Genomic DNA, 25,704 nt, shown 5'->3' on the forward strand with positions numbered 1-25,704 from the left:
TAGCAAAGTACTTTAAAAAAAAAACTTAAGTAAAAGTACAGATTTTAAAAAAATACTTAAAAAGTACAAAAGTTACAAAAGAACAAAAAAAACTACTTATATGAGTGAATGTAATTCGTTATTTTCCACCTCTGAAGATTGTAATCTAAAGTGGCAGAAACAAAAGATGATATGGTTCAACTAAATATGGAAAATTAATGTACGAAATGTCTCAATCATTCATTATGGAATCATACTAGAAAAGCCAAAATTTACCAGAAGTGGCTGGTTTACTTTCCCTTAACCAAGTTAAACCGGAGTTAACTGAGTTAAAAAAGAGTCTAAACAAAAAAACAAGGGTTACGAATATGCACGAATCTACCCAGCCAACACAAAACATTCCAGTTCAATGAACATTGTGAACACTTAAGCACGTTCTATGAAGGTCCCATAAAAGTTATTGAAAATTGTTAAATTGCAGCTAACAATTAACGTTGGATAAACCTTACCATAACGTTTGTTATCATAACATTTGTTACCATAACGTTTGCTAAAGTCCATGTAACATACACCGCAAACATTGTTTGAATCAATTTTTGGGAACTCAAATTAAAGTTCTCGAACATTTACTGTGAACGCTCAAATAACAAACAGCGAACATTGACTTAATGTTCATTGCAAACATTACTTTAATAGCTCTTGAACGTTTACCTCAAATGTATTATAACGAACAAGGACTTTTACCAAGCATTTTTTTTTCTTTAAATGCATAAATGTATAGATTTAGACATGTATTCTTTCTGTTTAAACCTACATTTGCAAGTACTTATGAAATGTAATCCTTTTTTTGAACTCACTTAACCCTTTTTTACTTAACAAATTTTTTCTTTAACAAATACAAATTCACCATGTATTACAACTGAATTACACCATTTCAAACTTATTTGAAAACCTATGATTTAAATATTAGACTACAACCAAAAGGCACACAATTGGCTGAGCTGATTAAAGTTAACAAAATTTATACCAAAAAAATAATACCTCTTGCAATGAAAAAGATTATTAATTACTACTAGTTGGTGTGTTGTTAGTACCCCTAAGGACACTAATAACAATTTACATCAATTTAAGTTAAATCTGTATAGAAAACAGCGTCAACAGCATTAAAATAAATAAGTGTTGTTCTAGTAAAAAAGTGCAGTTATAGCAGCACTTTTTTACTTTTTATTCATTATATAATAGATAATTTTAAACTCTAAATATTAAACTATTAGTAAAAATTTTATACTATAACAATAACTATATTAAACTAACTAAATAACCATAATAAAAAGTAAAAATGTCGATAACTAAAAAACTAAACAAATTGAATTTTTAACTTTAATTATATAAATTTAATTTTTATTTATATAAATTTTGTTAGCCATCTCAACTTAATACATAAAACCATAGTTTGCATGCACATTTTCATTAAATTAGATTTTGTTGTTTCCTGTATTTGTAGAGTATTATAATCATTTTCTGCTACATGTTAATACAACTAACATTAGATAAAACATGTTGGAATTTACGGCATTGCACTTTTATTACTAGATTTTACTTGTCTTGCACGCTTCCGAATTAAAAATGAGTTACCTTATTTGTCTTATATCACCAACACTTTGTATCCTTTATATAACTCAAGTAACTGAATGTTTGTCATTTTTATTTTATATGCAGCTTAATTCAATTAATTCACAATTCAAGTAACTGTGTTTGTCTCTAATTTAATGCAGAAAAAATAGAAAAACTGCTAAAAAGTTTTAGTTTTGTTTATGTTTATGTTGAAACTCATTTCCAGTGAGCAAATCCAGGTTTTGTGTTTTTTATAAAATCCTGACCCGAATATAATAAGTGCTTAAATATCGAATTCATTTTTAATAGTGTATAAGTTATAACAAATTTTGCTATCGATATATCAAAAAGAATTATTTAATATAATAAACATAATTTCATAATTTAGGAATTGTTTGTTGTAAAGATGTTAAAAAAAGTTCCAAAGAATCAAATTAAAAAAATAGCGCTAAAAGTATAATCAAAGAAACTAGATCCTTAATTGTACCATTGTAATTCAGTATTGTACCAATTAGTTTCAAATACTAAACTTCGCAAATATTTTATGATTTTAGATTTAAGGGATTAAAAGTATTGATTGAAACGAATAGTTTTTGTAAAATCAGCAACTGGAAATATTCTAATATAACATAACATAACACCTAACTGCCCATAATCTAACGAAATGATGTTTTTTATTTAAACTCTATGCAACATGAATTTTTTTTCTTCTGAAAAATGCGAAAAACCGAATTCGGTATCACCGAATATGGTACAATTTTTATTTAAATTGTATGCTTATGATAGTTGTACTAAATAATGTAAAACAATATATACAATATCTGTTTTAAAAACAATTATAGTTGAGTCATTTGCATATACATCTTTATATTCCACATGCCTTTTAAAGGTCAAAAACTTGTAAAAATAAACTTTTATTTTAAAGGTCGAAAACTTGTAAAAATAAACTTTTATTTTAAAGGTCGAAAACTTGTAAAAATACACTTTTATTTTAAAGGTCGAAAACTTGTAAAAATACACTTTTATTTTAAAGGTCGAAAACTTGTAAAAATACACTTTTATTTTAAAAGTCAAAAACTTGTAAAAATACACTTTTATTTTAAAGGTCAAAAACTTGTAAAAATACACTTTTATTTTAAAGGTCGAAAACTTGTTAAAATTTTTATTTTTGGTCGAAAAACTATAGCTTTTATTTAATTAAATCTAAAATAATATGTTAAATGAATATTTATTTGAAATTTTTGAAATTTAACTTCACCATTTTGAAGATCCAACATAACATTTTTGAAAATTTTTTTTCTCAAAATATTAGGCACCTGTTAAAAAGTAAAGTTAATCATGCTGTGTCTAAAACACATTATTGCGAACTAATATCATTCTTTTTGTATAGATAATTCATAAATAAAACTAGTTTTATGAATTAGTTGTTTATCAAATCCACAAAAAGAATTTGTTTTTAACTAAGAATTTTATTTATGATGAAGTATGGTAAGTTTTAGTATTTTAAATACAACATTTATGTTGTATTTAAAATACTTTACCTTATGTAACATGCATGTTTTTTATGTTTTTAGTGGAATTAGCTGCACTTTTTCACTATGTTGTTAATGCTGTTTTGTAAAAATTTAGTTTAAATTGATGTAAATTGTTATTTATGCCCTTTAGGGCACTAACTAGTACTAATAAATTAACTTTTTCATCGCAAGAGGTATTATTTTTGTTAACTGTAATCAGCTCAGCTAATTGTGTGCCTTTTGGTTGAAATGTTTTATATGATGTAATTTAGCTGTAAAACATGGTGAATTTGTATTTGTTAAGTAAAAAAGGGTTAAGTAAGTTCAATAAAAGATTACATTACATAAGTACTAGCAAATGTAGGTTTAAACAGAAAGAATACATGTCTAAATCTATACATTTATGCATTTAAAGAAAAAAAAATGTTTGGTAAAAGTCCTTGTTTGTTATAATACATTTGAGGTAAACGTTCAAGAGCTATTAAAGTAACATTTGCAGCAAACGTTAAATCAACATTCGCTGTTTGTTATTTGAACATTCAATGCAAACGTTCAAGAACTGTAAATTGGAGTTCACAGAAAATTTTTCAAACAATGTTTGCAGCGTACATTATGCAAACCTAAACAAACATTATGGTAACGTTTCTTGAACGTTAATTGTTAGCTGGGGTGGACAATCAAGAGCTAACAAAGTAACATTTTCAACAAACATCAAGTCAATGTTCGATGATTGTTATTTGAATGTTCACAGCAAACATTCAAGAATTGTAAGTCGTAGTTCACAAAAGTTGGTTCAAAGAAGGTTTGCAGCATAGGTTATGCAAACCTAAGCGAATGTTATGGCAACATTTCCTAAACGGTAATTGCCAGCCGGGCATGTAGGTTGTTGTGCTTTTAAAAGCGCCTCCTTTTAAAACCAAATTTTGAAAACATCAGGGGGACATAATGCATAAATTCAACCTTTTTAAATACAAAAAATTTGGTTTACATTCACTTTTTTTCAGATTTTTTGATTCTAAAAGAGTTAAATTTTTGATTAATAAGTCATCTAAGATATCTAGAGATACTGATCAAATAGTTGTTAAAAAAAAACCTATGATATTAGAGAAACCCATAGCTGAAAGTTTATATATATTTAAAAGGGTATGTGTTTTTAAGGGAAATGTATAAAAAAACAAAACAAAAAAAAACAACCTAATTAATTAAACAACTATTAAACTATAAAAAAACAAATATTGTTTAGCAAACACGAATCAGTTGAACATTGGTAAGCACTCAAAAATTAGTCTTATACTTTATATTATAGTTAGAGATATTTGTTTTTACTTAAATCTATTTTTATTATTAGTAGAATCTTAATGAAGCTTGAGCTAAGTGAGGTAAGCTTGATAAGTTAAAAAGGAGGCTTTTAAAGTAAAAAGTCACTTTCAAAAGCTTTTTTGTTTTATTGACAGTTCTGTTTTACTTTTTTGTCATTTTAAAGTTAAATAATTAGCTTTTTATTTATTATATTTTTTTACTCAATTTTACAAGCAACAAAGACGTTAATCAATTTGTTAAGGGATAAGCGAGGCAAGAATATTTACTCAATTCCTTAAGAAGCTATGTATAAATAAATAAGAAGTAAAAATAAAATAAAAAATTAATAATTTACTTATAATTTATTTTAATATATTCATATATAATAATTTATTTATAATTTATTTATTTTAATATATGATTTTATAATCATATTATAAGCAGCATATACAACTGATATCAAAGCTTTAGCTCAAGATTATACATTTCTATTTTTTTTACCAATTTGAATTTATATTTAAAATCTTATAAAAACATAAAAAAAGGCACTGAACATTTGACAGTGTTCTGTAAATATTTTTATGTGAAAAACGCATAACAAAATTTTTTTAAATTTAATTCACCTCACTAAGGTTTTAGAGTTGCTCTACAACTTGTCTGCAGAAAAAAAATGTTTGATTATTAAACTTTACCTTTTTTTATTTATTTAAAAAATGCAAGTAAATAACCGAATACCTCCCTATTGCTGTTACTGACATAGCAAAACCATTTGCTGTACCAAGTAATAAAGAACTAACTGAATTATTCAACAACATGTTAATTGCTAAAAATCCAGAAGACATCATTGAGCGTATGAGAATCTGATGAATACACATTGTGATCCAAAACCCTAACCTATAAATAAGAAAAATCACAAAGATTTAAAGAATATTTTACTGATAAATTTAGCCAACCAATATTAGCCAAGGTTATCTACAAACCAGGAGGTCCTTGCTCATTTAAAATGAGCTCTTGCTCATTATAAATTGAACAGGGACTGCAAACTTATATGGCTATTTTTTTCTTAAAGATATATTTTTTCCTACATATATTTATCAATTAAAAAATATTTAAAAAGTTAAGAAGTCAATAGGAACTGCAGAAATTGATTAAATTCTAACAATTTTTATAGTTACCATTCTCCTTTATGAGATAGTGTTGGTGCAGTTCATGTGTGGCTATAATGCTTATACCACTAAAAACCACACTAAATACAAACAAACACTGTACTATTTTTTTTTGAAAGTTTCATGTGGGCCATGTGTCAGAATTATATGTCAGCCATATATTTACCACTTCTTTTTAAGAGATGCAATTAGTGCAGTTTATGTTTGGCTATAATGGTTATACCATTCAAACCGCACTAAAAAAGAAGGATCGCCCTAATATATTCTTACAGAAAAGTTTCATGTGGGCCACACATGAGAAAAACATATGTTTAACTTATTTTTATACAAATATATATTTGTGTGTGTGTGTGTGTGTGTGTGTATATATATATATATATATATATATATATATATATATATATATATATATATATATATATATATATATATATATATATATATATATATATATATATACACACACACACATATATATATATATACAACTCTCAAAAAAATTTATTACAAAATCAGCTTACACAGACTTACAAAAATTATGAAAAACTAACAAAGTTGTAAACCGCATAATGCCATGGAATATTCTGGCAGTTTTTTTAAGTATTCAACTAAAGTAGTTTCAAGTATTTATTTCATATATTTTATATATTGGCATAATTATGTGAACCAGATTACAAGTTCCGCATGTTGTGGAAACAAATCATTAGATTATATATCATTTATAAACTAGATTAGAATATTACAACATTTATTCCACTTATAAACAACATGGCAGCCACATGTGAAACAATTTACTTTTCTTAATAGGTTTATTGATCAACTTGTTTATAATTTCACACTTTTTTGACACCCAGAATTTATAACCACAAAGTACATTTTTAAGTATTTAAAATTTGTTTCAAATATCGTGATTTAATAATATCAATTAAAAAATATTATTTTTTTTATTTATATAGTTCTTTGAGGTAAATTAGTCTTCAAAGAAATTATATTAAGAAATTTGATTAAATGCGATTTCTTGAGATTTAACACTATGAAGTCCTGAGAACGATGTAGTTATCACCAGGTTGTGTATGTAGTTGTCTCCAGGCTGTGGGGACAACTACAGTTGATGTGGTTAATTGATTTTTTTAAAAGTTATTGCAAACCTCTCAAGGAAATAGATTAATGATAGTATAAATTTAGTTAAGAATAATATAAAAAACTATTTTTTAAACTGGTTGCTCTCATAATTGGGGTATAGAGGGCCAACAATTTAGTCTTTTTTGCTCTTTAACATTTAACTAATTGTATCACAAATTAACACAAACTGATGACTCCTCTTCGATTGCAAGCACCTTTTTTTATTGTTTTGATTTCTCTTTTATTTGTTTTTACCCTTCTTACTTTTTATTACATTTCCAGTTCCTTTCAAATAGTGAAAGCTACTTCCACTACTTTCAGTTAGTGAAAGCTACTTCCACTACTTTCAGTTAGTGAAAGCTACTTCCACTACTTTCAGTTAGTGAAAGCTACTTCCACTACTTTCAGTTAGTGAAAGCTACTTCCACTACTTTCAGTTAGTGAAAGCTACTTCCACTACTTTCAGTTAGTGAAAGCTACTTCCACTACTTTCAGTTAGTGAAAGCTACTTCCACTACTTTCAGTTAGTGAAAGCTTATTAGTTAACTAGTATTTCTATTGTAAGTGTAATGTTGTGTACATTCTAAGTGTAATGTTGAGCACATTCTAAATGTAAAGTTGTGCACATTTAAAGTGTAATGCTGTGTACATTTAATGTACAAAATATAGTTATTAAGTTTTAGGATTTTTATTACTTAAGTAATGTAGTTATAATATGTAATTTATCTATATAATGTTATTTACGCTTTTATAGTAATTTTATCAAATATAAGAAAGTTACAAATAAATATAACATTTTAGTTATTTATGCATTTTACTATTACTGCTTCGGTGGTAGTCTAAAAATGCCAAAGGGACCTACTTTATTATTTCTAGGAAGCCTGGGAAAAGTTATAATAGTCATGCTACTAAAAGGACGCAATCTCTGTATGCTTTTAGTGCATTTTTTATTCATTTTTACCAACTGGTTAAGTACATTCTTTAACCCTAGACACCCACATATATGTAAACCAGTTTTGAATCATGTCTTTTAAGAAAGCAACTGCTGAGCTGTAGGTATATATACTATTGGAAGAGTGGAACATTTGTATCAGATTGATAATCTGTTCATTTTCAATAAAAGAAAAAGACATCAACAAACAAAAAAGTAATAAAAAATAAATTAAAATTGAAATTAATTATATTTTAAATACGCTTATTTTAAAATAATTATTTTAAATACACTAATTTTTAATGTTAAACACTAGTTTTCAAAATTTATTACTGTGCACTGATAAATTTATAAGGCATTGATGTTTTATCCTTTGAATATTTTTGAATACATTTTCCTGGGTATAGATCATAAGGCGGTGACAATTTGACAAACAGAGAAGTGAAGTGTATATGTGAACTTAGTACAGTCTATTACAAAAGCACCAATAACAATATTTATTTTATATCGAATGCGATAGCATTTAGCAATATAAGCAAACATATATCATTTTTAGTATTGTTGATGGTGTCAATTAATTAGCTCAAAGGATTCAAATTCAAGAAAAAACAGGAATAGAGAAAAAATTCTGTTATTGGAGTTTCAATAATGCTTCATCAAATCAAAGTTTTGATAATGTTATAAAATAAAAAAACTAAACTACCAAGTTGATAATTAAACTTTCTTTGTAAAATGTAATTAAACTTTGTAATTAAACGTTCTTGTATTTATTTTTATATTATTATATTTCATTTTATAATTCATTATAAATTTTAAAAATTTTTTATATATTTTATTTTTTAGTAGGTTTTATCTAATAAATGCTTAGCGGTTAATTGATTTTCATTTACAGCTTCTTGAATTTTGGCAAAAAAGGATGTTGATTGTGATGGTTCTCCTTGTTTACCTTTAGCATGATCATCAAATTTTGCTCTTAATTAGTATTCAAAGTTTATTCAGACTTTTTTTCATTATTTTCTTCATATTCAATCTTTTCCTCCAAATAATTAATAAGCAATTCTCCTTCAGTTTCTCCATCAGTTTTTGTTTTTGCTTCAATATCCAATTCAATTCAATTCAATTTCAATTCAATTCATATATATTCTGAAATAGTTGTAACATTCACGGAAGTTTACAAATAGTACATGTACTAATCTTAAGTAAAAACCTTGCAAATAAAAGCTAATAAATATATTGTTAATGCTAATTGTTAATAATAGTTATATTAATAGCTACAGCAATAACAAAATGAACATTAAAAGTTGAATGAGTAAAAATACTAATAATGATAATAATAAAAGTGGTAGAAGTAAGAATAATAACAAAATAAAAGTAAAATGATAATAATAAAAATAGAATGACAAAAATAAAAATAATTACAATAATCATAAAAAATATAGGTATGTATACAATAATTGTATTCATACATAATATACACACATATATGTAGATTCATATATACTATACACAAATATATGAATATACACACACGTACATATATATATACACACATACATAAACACATACTAACATACACATATACAAACATAAATAAATATACACACATTTAATAATATTATATATGTGTATTATATGTATATATTATATACACATACACATATATACGCATACACACACAGAATGATCTACTGTATCAAAAGCTTTTTGTAGATCTACAAAGACGCCACATGCAAAGTTTTTATCATCAAGAGCTTTTCTAATTGACTCAGTAATTTTAATAAGTGAGTGGGTTGTGGAATGGTTAGAACAAAACCCATACTGGTGTTTGTAAAGGCATTTAAATTTATTTAAAAAAGCATAAAACCTCTTATGCATAGCTTTTTTAAAGTTTGCTTAGGTTTGAAAGAAGAGAGATAGGTCGGTAGCTAGACATATCCATTGTAAAAACTTTTTTAAATATTGGAATGACTTTAGCAACTTTGAAAGCATCTGGGAATAAACCGTTTTGAAATGAGTTATTTATAATAATACTGAGAGGTTTAGAAATTATGTCTGGAATAAGTTTAAGAAGGAATTTAGGAAGGCTATTAGAAAAAAAGCTTTTTCCAGTACTAAGGGTGGTTTTAATAAGACTAGAGATTTCATTCTCTATGACAGGATCAATAAAGAACGTATTAGAGTTTGGAGATTTGATATAGTCAGTAAATTTGGATGTTGAAGGTATAATTTTGTTTTAAATTTTGTTTTGGATAGTAACAAAAAAGTTGTTTAATATATTTGATATGGAAGTTTGATCTGTGATAATATTTTCTTTCAATTTAAGTTTGAGAGTTGAACTATAGTAGGAAGGTTTTATATTAATGATTTCTTTTATCCCTTTTCAAGTATTCTTAATATTGTTTAAGTTTTTACTAAAATAGGTTGTGTAATTGGATTTTTTACTAATTTTTAGTAGATTGCTGATTTTGTTTCTATGAAATTTAAATTTAGAAAACAGTTCATTTTTAGTTCTTATATCTTTACATTTTGTGCATTTTTTATATAGTCTGTTTTTAATGGAAATAGATTTAAGTATGCCATTGGTGATCCATGGTTTTGAGTTAAGTTTAATTTGCTGCTTAGTTAGTTTTTTGTATGGAGCATGCTGATCTAATATGTTTTCAAATGTCTTTAAAAGAAAACTGATCAATTTAAATCATCATCTTTTTAATATATCCCAGTTAATGTTAGAAACATCTTCAATAAAAATACTTTTATTGAAGATGTTTCTAACGTTGAAGTTCTTGAAGCATCGCCTGTAAGATATACTTTTTTTAGGGTGGTTAGTTTTTCTAGGAATACAGATAAATTGAGCCATATGATCAGATATTGAAATAGTAAGATTGCCAGAGATTTGGTCAGGTGAATTGAAGTTTATAAAGATGTTATCAATAAGTGTTTTTGATTTAGCTGTTATGCCTGTTGGTAGAATTATAACATGATGTAATGAAAAAGAAATAAGTGAGTCAAGGTAACTAGATATAGGAGTTGATTCATTATATTTTAGTATATTCATATTAAAATCCCTCACAAGAAAAACACTATTTTTCCCAATATTTAACTTATCTAGTAGTGGAATTAAATAATTATTAGTGAATATATGATATATGCAACCAACTATTATTTTTTTTAAGTGAGGCTTTATAGTTTCAACAAAAATGGATTTAAGACATTTGGAAGAGTAGATCTTTAGGTCATTGCAAACTATGTAGTTTAAATTAGAGTTTAGATATAGAAGAGCACCCCCTTTTTTAGCCATTTTTTAGCACATTTGGAAGAGTAGATCTTTAGGTCATTGCAAACTATATAGTTTAAATTAGAGTTTAGATATAGAAGAGCACCCCCTTTTTTAGCCATTTTTTAGCACATTTGGAAGAGTAGATCTTTAGGTCATTGCAAACTATATAGTTTAAATTAGAGTTTAGATATAGAAGAGCACCCCCATTTTTAGCCTCAGTGGGGCATTGCTTAATGTTAAAACCATTTATAGATATGCTTGTTATATTTGAATCATTTACATACAAATTTGACTCAGTAATACCTATTGCCACAGGTAATATATTAGGAGTGCTAATAAAGCTGCAGAGATCATCAATATGATATGGTAAAGAAGCAATGTTGAGATGAATATAAAGATCTGAATGAGGATTTATTTTTTTATTGAAATCTATGGTGTCATAATATTTACAATTAACTAAACCTTTCGAGATTATTGAGACCTGAAATTGAACTTTGAGGACATGATGTAGTCTCAAGAGAATGTTGTATTCTTGTGCAATAATGTTTGGTCAAGCTTAAGGTCAGAAAGAGAGCTAAATTTAATATTCTTAGATGGCATAATAAGGTATTAAGAGTGTAAAACAATTTGATTCATTAGATGAAATATAGCTTGTAAACATTTATGTAAAATAATAATAAATTCAAAGAGATGAGAGATAATAATGCAGTGGCTATAATACATAACATAAAACATTAGCATAAAACCTATATTTTTCTAACGCACCAAAATATATAGCAATAGCTATAAAAATAGCAATAAACAGTACTTTAAAAACAAAAAACAAGTATATCATGGCAATAAACATACCAAAATATCATGGAAGTAGTAATGATAAATGAATATAAAGGTAGTACACTTAATATAAATACACTTATAATAATCCAGAACAATAAGTAGGGGAAAGTCGGGTAATATGGGATAGTGGGTAATATGGGATACCCCTATTATCTACTTATAGGTCAGTGCTATAAAATATTTGTTGAATTGGAAACGAGGCTAATGTCAGGAGGTTACTTCCGCAAGTATAAGTTGTTCTCTTTCGAATTATTTGCATCTGAAAAAAGTCTTGCAAGTTTACACCAGTGAACCTTACATAACATCAACTTTGTTGCAGGAGGCCAAAATAGTCTAAAAAGGTAAACTATCTTACTATATTGAGAATTTAATAAGTAACTGACCAATTATTAAACATAAAATACCTTTTAAGGGTTGTCCATTCCACGTGGTACATAAAAAAAAACAAAATTAAAAGTGTGCTATATAGTGGAGTAATATGAGATACCTAAATGGGGGTAATATGGGATACCATCCCATATTACCCACGTTATTTCCATTATTTTCTTTTCATCTTATTATATTTTCAATGCTAATTCTGCTTTTATTGTATTGTCAGTATTGAGCTAGCTAGGAGTTTCATTGACATTAATTATTAGTCTGGGTGTGTTAAGTATTAACTTGAGATTAAAAAATAAACAATTTACAACCAATTTTGTTATTCATGATAAAAAAAAGCTACAAAACCAACAAGTTTCTCATTAGTATAAACCACCTTAAGATCCAACAGTTCTGTAAAAATGTTCAGAATTTTAAAGTGCATTAATTAAATAGACACTAACAACTTCCTTAAGTCATATTATTAGTCATTATGATAAATGTGTTAATTTTTAAAATTTCTTTTTACGCTAAAAAAACTTTATCATTTTTAGATATTTTTTCTTTCATTCATCTTTGATTGGGGTCGCATTCAGGAATAGCACATTGAAAATAGACTCTTATGTGTTCAACTATTTTTTAAAAACTACATTTTTATGTTTTTATTTTATAAACCCTTAAGAGGTTTAAAATTCTAGAAAATAAAACGTATAAAAGTTCTCACTCTTTTTTTTTGGTCATTTTTTTAGATGCCGAGAACATTTGAAAAAAAAAAAGTGAGGCAAAAGTGGTCAGCAGAAGCTATGACAGCAGCTATTAATGCTGTTAGAAAAAAAGAAACGGCCTATCTAAAAGCTAGCAAAGTCTTCAATGTCCCTCGGTCAACTCTGAAACGCAAGGTAAAATGCAACGATCATCCAGTACAAGAATTGACCAGCCTCCCACTTGGACAAAAACCCATTTTCTCTTCCAAATTTGAATCAGATCTGGCTGATTACATAGTAGAAATGGAAGCCAGGCTTTTTGGTCTTACCAGCTTAGATGTCCGTAGACTGGCCTTTCAGCTTGCAAAAATTAACGGTATTCCCAACCGTTTTAACTCTGCAAAAGAAAGAGCTGGAAAAGACTGGCTAGCAACATTTTTAAGACAACATTCACACTTATCTATAAGAACCCCAGAATCCACTTCCATTGCAAGAGCTACAGCATTTAACAAAGTAAATGTGGGAAAATTTTTTGACCCTTTGGAAAGAGAAAATCGATGAGAAGAAATTTAAACCTCATCAAATTTTTAATGTGGATGAAAAGGGCATTACCGCTGTCCAGTCCAATAATGCCAAAATAATAGCACTGAAAAGGAAAAAATAAGTTGGTATCCTTTCTTCAGCTGAAAGAAGACGGTTGGTTACTACAATACTTTGCATGAGTGCATCTGGGACATATATCCCACCTATGTTTATTTTTCCTCGACACCGCATGAAAATGGAGTTAATGGACAGCGCACCAGCAGGATCTACTTATGCCTGTCATAAGACTGCCTGGATTCAACTTGAATTGTTTACCCAATGGCTCAGACATTTCATTGAATGTGTAAAGCCTAGTCAGGAAAGTCCTGCTTTACTTATATTGATGATAGATGGTCATGCCTCACATACCAAGAATTTGGACAATTTTTATAACAATTATCTGTCTCCCACCGCACTGCACTCACAGAATGCAACCTCTTGATGTTGCATTTATGAAGCCGTTATCTACTTATTATGACTCCGAGATTCAGATGTGACTCCACTCACATCCTGGGCGAATCGTCACAGAATTCCAAATAACTTCTATATTTGTGAAGGCCTATCTGCGCACTGCCAGCCTCGCAACAGCAGTTAATGGATATGAAAAGACTGGAATTTGGCCAGTGAATAGGAATGTATTTGAGGAGTGGGAGTTTAAGGCGGCAGAAACAACAGAAATGCCTGCCCCTGAAAGTGAGATAACCATTCAATCGCAACATCCGTCAGTGGCCAGCACCTCTAGTGATACACTCATGTTGGCTATTGACATAAGTCCTTACACTGTAGCCAAAGAAAGGGTGAACAGAAGCAGAAGGCGTAAGGGATTTACTGCTGTGCTGACAAGTTTCCCTTACAAACAATCGCTTAGTGAGAAGCTGAAAAAAATGAAAAGACAAAAGGAAAATCAAAATTGAAAAAAAAACTTTTTTCAGCCAAAAACAAAAAGTCAAAACAAACAGGCGCAATAATGACAAGTGCGTTAATGGTTGATAATAACACTCCATGCATATACTGTACTGGCTTATTCTCGGAAGATGCCCAAGGAGAGCAATGGGTCATGTGCCAAACTTGCAGAAAATGGGCCCACACAGAATGTGCAGGGGCTGATGAAGACGAATTTAAATGTGATTTATGCATTGACAGCAATTAAAAATTGAAATTCTTTTTTGTTAATTTTTTTTTTTTGTAGTATTAAAGCTGTTTTTATTTTTTTTTATAAATCTTTGTTTTGTTTCATTGATTTATAAGATCTTGCATAACTTATTACCATCCTTAGCTGACATTGATCAGGTGTCCCATATTACCCCACCCTTGAGGGTAATATGGGATACCCAAACATTTTCTGTTTATTAAATTTTCTCAAAGTGTATTGAAGCTTTTAGACTCATCTTTTGCAGAATAAGGTCGTTAAAATTAAATAATAATAATAAATAAGGTCGTTTAAATTAAGTATCCCATATTACCCCACTTTCCCCTACTTAAGAAGTTGAAAAGTCAGAAAAAAAAAGAAATAAAAATTACAATAAAATAAAAAATCAGTAAGCAAGCAAACACTTTTAAAAAACAAGTAGAAGGTCTCAAATAACAAATAAATACTCTGAGATAGCAAGTAAAAAAATCTGAGATAGCAAGTAAAAAAATCTGAGATAGCAAGTAAAAAAATATTTATGATATTTTAGTTTCTCTGGTTGTTCTTGCTTCTTTTCTGCTTATCTGATTCAATCTTTTTGTTCAATAAATAACATCTATCACCCTAGTAATCTTCTCTAGTTTCCAACTTTTAAATGATTGAATTCCAGTTTTAAAGTTCAGAATTTTTGAAGTTATGAAACTTCAAGTTTTAATGAAATTGAATTGCAACTTTTGAATGATTTGATTTTAAGCTTCTAGACTATAAGAACTAATGGTAATAATTTAAATTTGCAACTATTTTGACTTTCAAATTTAAAAGATGAGATTTTTTTGTCTTTTTTGAAAACATTTTTGCTACTAATTTCGTTATATATTTCCAAGTTAATTATTTTTTAAATATAAGATTAGCGCTTTGTAGAGCTTTTTTATGATAGTATATATTTATAAAATAAATTACTGATACTTCTCTATTTATTCAAAGATTATTAAATCGATGATTTTAACTTTTCAAACACGCCTGCCATTTTTGAATAATGATTTTCGAATTCAGTTTCTTTGTTACCTACATTTTTGTGACAACCTTTTTTAGCGTATATAAAACAAAAAACTAAAATGAATTAAATAATTCTGGCAGATCTGATGCGGAAACTTAACTATAGTACCCAATTTCAGCATCCACCTACAGCCATCTGAAGTTTTGATTTTCACTATCTAATCCAAATCTTTTAACCTTTCCATTATAAAAAATGTTCAAATGTTTCAGCAGAACATGGAGATGGAAATTTCATCTTTCTTAATTGGAAATTTCATCTTTCTTACGTGAAGTCATGGTGAGCATTTAAATTATAGTATCTTCTACCTCTATTGCTACACCATTCGTCACTTGTTAATCCTCAGATATTTGTTTTTAATTCATTTAAATTAAATCACTTAGCTTTGAGTTAACTAATGTTTAACTACACTTACCTTTTAGATAAATTAACTTTTTATTTTTGTTTGTTTTTAAAATTTAATAATAATATAAAATTCTCTGCTTCTCTGCTGTGACATTAGGTTGTCATTGAAAAGAAAATTTTCTTAAGATTAACACCTACATTTTCAAATCAATAACTTAGAATTATTGATAAAGCAACATAGTAAAAAAGAACTTAACTATTTTACCAGTAAAAAAATGATTTTTTCCAAAACTTTGTCAGAGTTCTGTTGAAGTTTCTCAATTTCTCGGAAACTCTGAAAACAGAGAAAAGTCTGACATGACGAGGTTCCGAATCCGAATGAATTAGTTGCTTTAATAAATTATTTCTTTTTAGAGTACAAAAAAAATTAATAATAGTATAATTTGTGTATTATTTAGTTAATCAATTAGCTTTCGAAACAAGGCCGCTGCGCAGAGAAACAAGTTTTAAAAATTTTAAAACCAAAAAATTGCCCGTACATTTGATTTAAAAGGTAAAATTTTGTTTATAAATGATTTTTATATTAATATCTTGTACTTTTAGGTTAAATAATACTATAATAAATAAAAATAAACCTTTTCTTAACTACGTGGCTATGATGAAAGGAAAAAGAAAAGAATATAGTAATGACTTACGTAAACGAGTAATTTTTGATAGGGAAAATGGATTATTAATTAGAAAAGTTGCAAAAATGTTGAAAATACCACCAAGCTCTGTTCAATATATATGGGAAAAGTATTTAAAAACAAAATCAGTGGCAAATAATGGTGTACGAGGCAGAAAAAGATCAACAACGCCAAGAGTTGACAGGTGCATAGTTGGGAAAATCGAGCAGAATAGAAGAAAAAATGCCATAGAAGTATCAAAAGAGCTGGAAAATGAATTAAATATTAAATTATCGTCACAAACAATTAGGAACAGACTGCATGAAGCAAATATTTTTGCACGGATGCCTCAGAGAAAACCATTCATCAGCATAGTGAACAAGAGAAAACGGTTGCAGTGGGCAAAGGAACATGTTCTGAAGGATGATACATTCTGAAATATGATTATTTGGTCAGACGAGAGTAGATTTAATTTATATGGAGCTGATGGTGGTGCAAAAGTTTATAGAAGAGTCGGAGAAGAATATAATGTGAAGTGTTTGAAGGCGACATTTAAATTTTGTGGTGGAAATGTTATGGTTTGGGGCTGCATGAGTGCGTCCGGTGTTGACAAAATTGAATTTATTGATGAGAAAATGGATCAACACTTATATAGATCCATATTAGAACGGAATTTGGTGGCTTCGGCAGGAAAATTAAGACTTGGAACAGAATTTATATTCCAACATGACAACGATCCAAAGCACAAAGCTGGTTCTGTAACCAGATATCTTGTTGCAAATGGCATTAGCATGTTGGATTGGGTTGCACAATCGCCCGATTTGAACCCTATAAACATTTATGAAAAAAGAATGAAAGATCGAGCTCCAAAGAATAAAAACGAGCTCAAAGAATTGGTTTTAGATGTTTGGTCATCAATTAATCAAGAAATTACGTCTAAACTCGTCTCATCAATGAAAAATCGTTGTAGAGCAGTTATTGAAGCTGATGGTGGTCCAACAAGACATTAATTTAATTTTAACTAATTTTAATTTAAAAATTAACATAGTGTACGGACAATTTTTTTGTTTAAACTTTTAACTCTTTTCAAATAAACTTATATAATTTTTCATATATTAATATATTTTTAACTAATACACTTAAAATTACTTTAATATTATAATATTTCTTTAAAAACTCTTAATTACAACTATCTAAATACTTTTAAATGTTGTTTTGATCAAATATAGATACTTTTTATTAATGTACGGACAATTATTTTGCCCACTGTATATATATATATATATATATATATATATATATATATATATATATATATATATATATATATATATATATATATATATATATATATATATATATATATATATATATATATATATATATATATATATATATATACATACTATAAGTCATACATTTGTTATACAATAAGTTTATAAATAATAAAGTTTATAAATAAATAAAGTTGATTTCAATAAAAAAGGCATATAACTATTTTTCAAATATATTTTGATATTATAATATTTGGCTGACTATTGTGGTCAGCATCATCAAGTAATGAGAAAAACGTTACAAAATAACATTAAACAAACTGTTTAAACGAGAAGACATTAAAAGCCGTAATATATAAAAACCAACAAAATAATATAATAGTGATGTCAATTAAATTTTTATCAAAATTGGTCCCCAAGTTTTTGTTTTAACAACATTCTTGTCATCCCGATTGAGAACTACTTGCCCAATCTCATACCTAACTCTTGCTTTGTTAATTTCAGGGATTCTCTAATTTTTCTTATCATGTATTCTGAAATGACTGACGAGGTCTTAGAATTCAGCCAATCATAGTTACCACAGCATGTTCTAGAATGTTCCATGGCTCCTGAACTTGACAATTTTTGATTTTTGCAGGCTCTTTGGTATTCTTCACTTCTTGAAATGATTTTTTGGTTTTGCCAAAAAATGAGTGAGCATTCAAGTTAGTAAACACCCTTATTTGAGTTCAGAGCTAGTTTGTTTTGTTGTTGCATAGTATGTTATTTAAATTGGGAGCTGACGTAAATATAAGTCTGATGCTTTATTTTCTAAATTCTCTTCAGAGTTTTGGGCCAATAACAAGTATCCAAGTTAGTTTAACAAACTGTTACTTATCTTATTGTTGAGATCTAATATTTTTTGAAAGGTGGTCAAAATAGTTTTTGGTTGTTTTAATAAAATTACTTTTGTTCTAGCCATTTTAAAAAAATGCATCTATGAGGAAATAAATTTCTTGTGAGAGATGTTTTTGAGAGCAGATTTTGCATACATAAAAATCCTTTAAAGACGCCAGTGATTGTTTGGGTTAATGTTGATTTTATTTGAACATTGGTTATCGCATCCTTACAGTGTACTTAAATCTCATAAATTCCATTGTATTTATAATACAAATACCTAGAAAATAAAGTTGTTTTCTTTTGTTTTTAAGTTCAACAGTATATTTTATGGAGGATTTTGTTCATTTAAGGTTTTAAGAAACAATTCTTGTTTTTCTTTCCAATCGAAGTAAGTATGTGTATCACCCAAGTATCTTTTGTAAGTTAATAGTTGGTATGAATTAAAAAAAGCTATATGAAGGGCTCTTTTTTTCTATATTTTGCAAAAATGCTTCAGCTATGACTGCCATTAACAATAAACAACTGGAACTATTTAATCAGTACAGATAAAGCAACTCCTGTTAGTAGTACATAGATTGGTACAGATAGATATAAATTAACTGCATCAAATGAAAATTTAATTTCATTAGGGTCTATCTTCCATTCTTTGGCATTGTTGACATAACTACTTGAATTAATTAGTCTAGTTAGATTTTTATTTAATTTTGGTTGAATAATTTTAGCCAGATACTCTGATGCTCCATAAGGTGTTAATAGTGGAAACAACAAGACTCATTGGGTAGTTTTTTTCTGGTTTGTGAGCTTGAACCATTCCAAAGATTCTAGGTGGAACGCTATCTGATAGATGTGTTTTAAAACTAACAACATTGTCTAACTTACCCTGTTTTCTTAATTTACATAAAAGTTTTTGAAATTTAGTAGTGAATGTAGATGTCGAATCTTAATCAATAATTTTATAATTTTTTATTTGTACTTTTAATTTACCTTTTGCCTGATTTTGTATAATAAAGCAAAACTTGTTCCATTGCCAAACAGATATATCTTTAAATGTAAATACTTTTTTAGGCTTGTAAAGAAAAGGGTTATTGTTTTGTTTCTACCTAACTTTGAAGAACTAGTTAGAATTTTCAAACAGTTTTGTCAAAAAGTCTCTGTGTTTGTTTGTTTGTGTTGTTGGCGTTTTAAGGCGAAAGTTTCAATATTAGTGATTATGTCCATATAAGGGATATTCTTTTATGATGGGACAAAATTTGGAACAAGATTAAGTAGTTCAGTAGTTGCTTTATCCAGATTAATTATTAAATTTAGTATAGTTTTAAAATTCGATTAGGAAGATTTTTTCAAAACTGATTTTATAATTGTCATTTTGCAATTTATAGTATTTTTCCATCATTTCAGTTTTTTTCTTTAACAATTGGTAATTCTTAGATTTGTTCATTATAATATTAATTAACTCATAATCATTAGATCGTATTTGAGATTGAAGATATAAATTCAATTTATCAATTAACTTCTTACTTGAATACAATATATCTTTTGCTTTGATTCGAGCATAAACTAATTTTTTTTTCTGTTTACTTTGATTGTATTTTCAGCTTTTTTAGTATGTAATGGACATTTGATTTTAAATGATTTTGGAGTGATATTGTTTGATATTCATTTTATGCGATTGCATTTAATTTTTTACTGTATACTCTTTGCCTTAAAAAGCAGTGATAAAATCTTTAAAAGTTTCTTGTTATATGATACTTGTTATACAATATTCTTGTTATACAATATGTTTATAAATATATAAGTTGATTTCAATAAAAAAGGCACCATATAACTACTTTTTGAATAAATTTTGATATAATAATATATTAACAATATTTTCTCTGACCTATTGTGGTCAGCATCATCAGGTAAAGAAAAAGAAAAATGTTACAAAATAGTATAAAATAAACCATTTAACAGAATTAATCGACATTAAAAGGCATAAAATACAGCTATTTACGAAAGTTTAAACAATTGCAGAATATTTATCAAGTGTGTTTGGTTTTTGTTTAATAAAAAAAAACTGTAAAATGATATCGAATTAATTTTTTTTATTTATTAAAGAAAAAGTAATTAGCTTTAAAATGAATATGAACATATAAAAATTTTAATATTTAGTTAGAAAAAAACAATTACAAAAAATCATTTAGGAAAAATAAGAAGCACAAAAGTTTAAACGATTTGCAACATTCAAACAAAAAATGAAAAAAAAAGCAAAATTAATATTTAAAGTGTTCTCCTTTGTTTTTATATCAAAGATAAACTTGTATATGCATTGATTCAACTAATTTCATGCACATCACGCAAGGTACCTTCAGCTAGTACTCATTCAAAAGTTGCTTCAAATGCTGAGTTGATTGAATTTCATGGTATGTCAGTTGATTGTTGATCCAAGACCAAATATTTTCAATTGGGTTGGGATCTGGTAATCTAGGGCACCAGAACATCACATTGAACTTTTTTTTCAAAAAATATTCTTTGATTAAGTGAGGTGTGTGAGCTGAAGCTCTGTCTTGTTGAAAGATGAATTGCTTGCTTCTGCCATACAAGTGTCTGATTGGTGGAACTAAACACGTTTCCAATGTGTTCTTGTAGGTGTATTGATTAATTCGGCCTTCGTACAGCTCACAGGAGCCTATACCTTTGTAAGAAAAACATCCCCAGATGCCAACCGAACCTCCATCGTCTTGTCGACGATGTTGTAAAAACCTGTCTGAGTACTTCTCAGTTGCAAATCTTTTGACATAGATTCTTCCCTTGCGGTTTACAACTTGAAAATTATATTTTGCCTAATGTTCTACAGACCAGTCCTTTCTTTGGACCACACTTGCCGTTTACATTTATCCGTGATTGAAATAATAGGTTTTCTAGCAGCTATGTACGTTCCAATACCTTTGTCCAACAATGTTCGCCTCACGAGCTCTCCGCTAATTTTTGGATTATTTTTTGACTCGTTAAAGATTTGTGCTAGCCTTTTGTAGCTGAGTCTGGGGTTTTCTCTGCTCATTCTGAATATACCACTTTTGTTACGGTTGCTGAGTTTGGATGGTCTCCCAGCATGTTGGAGACGTCCTTGGTAAGTTCCCAGGTTTTGATGGTTTTTCGAACGCAATACTCAGAAATGTGAAGTATTTTGCCTATTTGAAAGTTTGTGTGATTTTTTGTCCTCGTCATACCAATAACTTGCCACTTGAAATCACTAGAAACTGATTTTCGACCTATTTGCACGCAATTGAAATTAATTTGAAATTTACAATATTTCAAGTTGATTTTTAATAAATTAAAAGCTGCCTGATGATGTTGTGATGAATTTGATTTTAAACTACTCATTTTAACTTTATTTAAAAATGAAAAAAATTTTCGCACTGGATTTAGCAATTAATTAGCAAATAATTGATCCTAAATAAAATCGTTTAAACTTTTGTGACACCTCTTAATTTGTATTACCTACCTTTTAATGAAATTTCTGAGTAAACAATGATGAGTCAAAACCTACTTTTTTTGATTCTATTAACAAATAACCTATTTACCAAATTGGAAAAAAAAATTATTTTGATATCTATTTCCGTCAGATTTTTATTCAAGAAAAACCAAAGATTAGATCTTAAAATTCTGTAATCGTTTAAACTTTCGTGAATAGCTGTATAAAAACCAATAAAATAATATAACAGTGACTTCAGCTTTGCTAAAATTGGTCCCCAAGTTTTTGTTATAACATTGTCCCCGTCATCTCGATTATAAATATATAAGTACCACAATAGGTAAGCAAAATATTGTTAATATATTATTTTTATATCAAAATATATGTAAAAAATATTTATATGATACCTTTATCTATTGAAATCAAGTTATACATTTACAAAAATATAATATCACATAATATATATATATATATTATATATATATATATATATATATATATATATATATATATATATATATATATATATATATATATATATATATATTGTATAGTTTTTAAGTTTTTTTTATTTATGTTTAAAAGACTTACTTGTGTCTAACCATTCCAACTGTTGGCATAAAAATAATTAGAAAACCAAACCCTAAAGTAGCTGCAGACAACATCTAGAAAATTTGAAAAGAAAGTTTTATTTTCTTCAATAATACTAAAGAACTGATGAGTTAAACAGACAAAGAAAAATTTACTCTAAGTACCTTTTTAGCACCAATTCTGTTCATTGTCTAAAAAAAAAACTTTTAATACATAAATTAATATTGATATTTAATTAATTAATAATATTGATATTTGTGGATTTAAATTGCCATATGATTGGCAGCACTGCAAATATTTTTGTGTAATTGGCCATCATTTCTAAAGGATAAATCGATTATTATTGTTTTTACATTTCTATAGATCCCTCTGATTACATCTTTATGTTTGTAAATGATTAAAGTAAATGATAAGCCTTTATTTTAACTTTTTTTTTTAAAGTACAAAACTGAATTGTGAAATGTTGCCACAATAGAGTTAGCTTCTTACTCCCCTTTTTGACTTCTGATTTAACTAATTTTTTTTCCTTGCAAATTCAACACTAGGTTTTAATTTTTACAATCAGCCATAAAAAATGAGTAAGCTAGAGTCTCAATAAAAGCTGAAAAAAAAAGAATTACTTAGTATTAGTTTTTAAATTATGTTTGACCTGTACAATACACCTGCTGACTGGTTTAGTAATGCATTTTGTGTCAATTGCAGCAAGATAAAAAACTATAACATATATTAACATTATAATTTAGTTCTATTTTTCACATAATTTCTTTACCATACCATGATAAGCTTGTCTAATTTTTAAACATCTTGTTTTAAGTGTTTGAAAATTAAATATTTTTTATTTTTCAACTCAATTAAAAGATGCATAAAAAGAAAAAAAAGAAAGAAAAAATGACAAAAAATTACATTTCTTATAATTGTGAGCTGAAGAACAATTACTATTGATGCAACAATAAGAAAAACAGTTCCTATTTCTGATTCAGACATTCCGTATCCAGCTAGATTGTTGATAAAATTGATTGTTACATAAAAATTTAAAAACAAATTAATAAATTCTAGTGTGTTATAAATCAAAAACAAAGTGGGTGGGTTTGTTAGTGTTTGTTAGCTTTATGTATGTGTTAACATATATATGACTAACTACATAAAGTTTACACATAAAAAAAACACACACAAAAAAAAAATTTACAGTAGCTAATTTCAGTGGCTGCATGAACTGGAAAGAGTTCCTCAAATGCAATAATAGTTAGTGATTGGAAACCATAGAATATCAGCACGATCACAAAATCAAGATTCCTTGAAGAGTAAGATAAAAAAAAAAGAAAACAATTTTTTCATAAAACTATACATGTATTTTAGTGGCGGACCTTTAAAGAAGCAAGTGGTTTCAAAATTCATTAGGGTTTTAGATCTTGAACCAATTGCTGGATTTATAAAGATTACTTTAAAAATACTTTTTAAATTTTGTGTTTAACAAAATTTATACTGTTATTGATATTTATAATATTAGGTTTTTACATATACTTGAGAAAAAGGGTACCAATATTCACTTGAAATATAATTTTTACTAAATATCTTTTTACTAAAAATAATTATGTACCTAAATAAATCTATAAAAGTATTTTTCTGTTTTAGAGAATCTAAGTTTCCAGAAAAATTGACGGAATACAAGTTAGATGATATTGAGCAGTTGAAATAAGTATCTTCATCTTCATTTTTACTCAATGTAAAAGAATCATCTTTTGGATTTTCAAGTATAATCTTTTTGTTGCTTTCGTTTTTTCTTGTATAAAAAAAAAAGTAAAAAGATTTTTTTTAAAGAAACATTAAAATTGATAAACAAAAATAAATTAAAAATAAGTAATATACTGTGTATTCTTTGGAACAAACAGCATGGTAACAATGATAGATATAAAAATACACACAGAAAGGATTAGATTCGGTATTAATATCTTTAGTCTACTGATAAAAGAATCTAAAAAGATGATAAAAAGTTACAAAACAAAAACAGAAAAAAAAGTAAAATAAAACAAAATAAAATGAAGTTAATCTACCATATGACATATGGTAGATTATATACATATTATGTATATAATATGTATTATATATATAATACATATTATGTATATATACATAAACAGAAAAAAATAAAATGAAGTTAATCTACCATATGTATATAATCATTTAACTGATTTTATGAAATTTTTATCTAAAAAGCTATTTTTACAAAACTTGTACTTTAACACTAACCATTACAGCTGTCCAGGTCAACCCTTTTCAACTGCCATTCAAAAATGGTATTCTCTTGCTATTATGGAGATTAAAATCTCCTTAGTTTTTTATTTTAAACTCTTATTTGATATAAAAACCTTTACATTGGTGCAGTTGTCTTTTTACAATAATGTGTAATCTAAAACTTGTATATTAAAAATTTGGTAAAACTTGTAACTAATAACATGTAGTAGTGGTGTGTGGTAGAGTGCTTGCCTAATAAACAAGAAGTTCCAAATTCGATCCCCACCACGTTCCTGGTAGTACCACACTCAACTTGTTTCTCCGCACGGTGTCCTTGTTCATCAAGCTTAGTGTTTCGGAGTTACAGAGTTGAGAGAGGGTTGTAACCACAACTAAAGTAGCCTCCTCGACTGTAGTGGCCTTCATGACCTTGGGGAGGTGAATTGAAATAAAGTTAAAAAAAAACAAAAATCAAGACTCAAAATATAAAAAAGGAAAAAAAGAAAGAAAAATCATTTTGTTTTAGTTTTTATAAAGATTATAAATAATTATTTTTTTGAAACAATGCAAATGTTGGTAAATATAAAATAAAACCTTTATAAAACAAATGTGGATACTTCTCTGCAGGAAATGCTAAAAATCCTAAAAACAACAACATAAAATTAATATTCTAATATATTTAAGTGATAAATTCACTTT

At 27.3% G+C, this 25,704-nt stretch overlaps 1 protein-coding gene across 1 annotated transcript in view; it reads right to left on the reverse strand.

Moving 5' to 3' along the window:
• The window catches only part of LOC100214368 (uncharacterized), a 135,483-nt gene that overhangs the window by 8,909 nt on the left and 100,870 nt on the right, over window positions 1-25,704 (reverse strand). The window contains exons 7-14 of the mRNA XM_065801454.1: window positions 25,600-25,647; window positions 24,640-24,745; window positions 24,371-24,553; window positions 23,960-24,066; window positions 23,677-23,768; window positions 22,938-22,964; window positions 22,774-22,847; window positions 5,142-5,300 (exon numbers count right to left, since the gene is read on the reverse strand). Of these exons, the coding sequence (XP_065657526.1) occupies window positions 5,142-5,300; window positions 22,774-22,847; window positions 22,938-22,964; window positions 23,677-23,768; window positions 23,960-24,066; window positions 24,371-24,553; window positions 24,640-24,745; window positions 25,600-25,647 (796 nt within the window). The remainder of the gene's footprint in view (window positions 1-5,141; window positions 5,301-22,773; window positions 22,848-22,937; window positions 22,965-23,676; window positions 23,769-23,959; window positions 24,067-24,370; window positions 24,554-24,639; window positions 24,746-25,599; window positions 25,648-25,704) is intronic.

Source organism: Hydra vulgaris, chromosome 07 (genome assembly GCF_038396675.1).
Source record: "Hydra vulgaris chromosome 07, alternate assembly HydraT2T_AEP".
In the NCBI taxonomy this organism is placed as follows: domain Eukaryota; kingdom Metazoa; phylum Cnidaria; class Hydrozoa; order Anthoathecata; family Hydridae; genus Hydra; species Hydra vulgaris.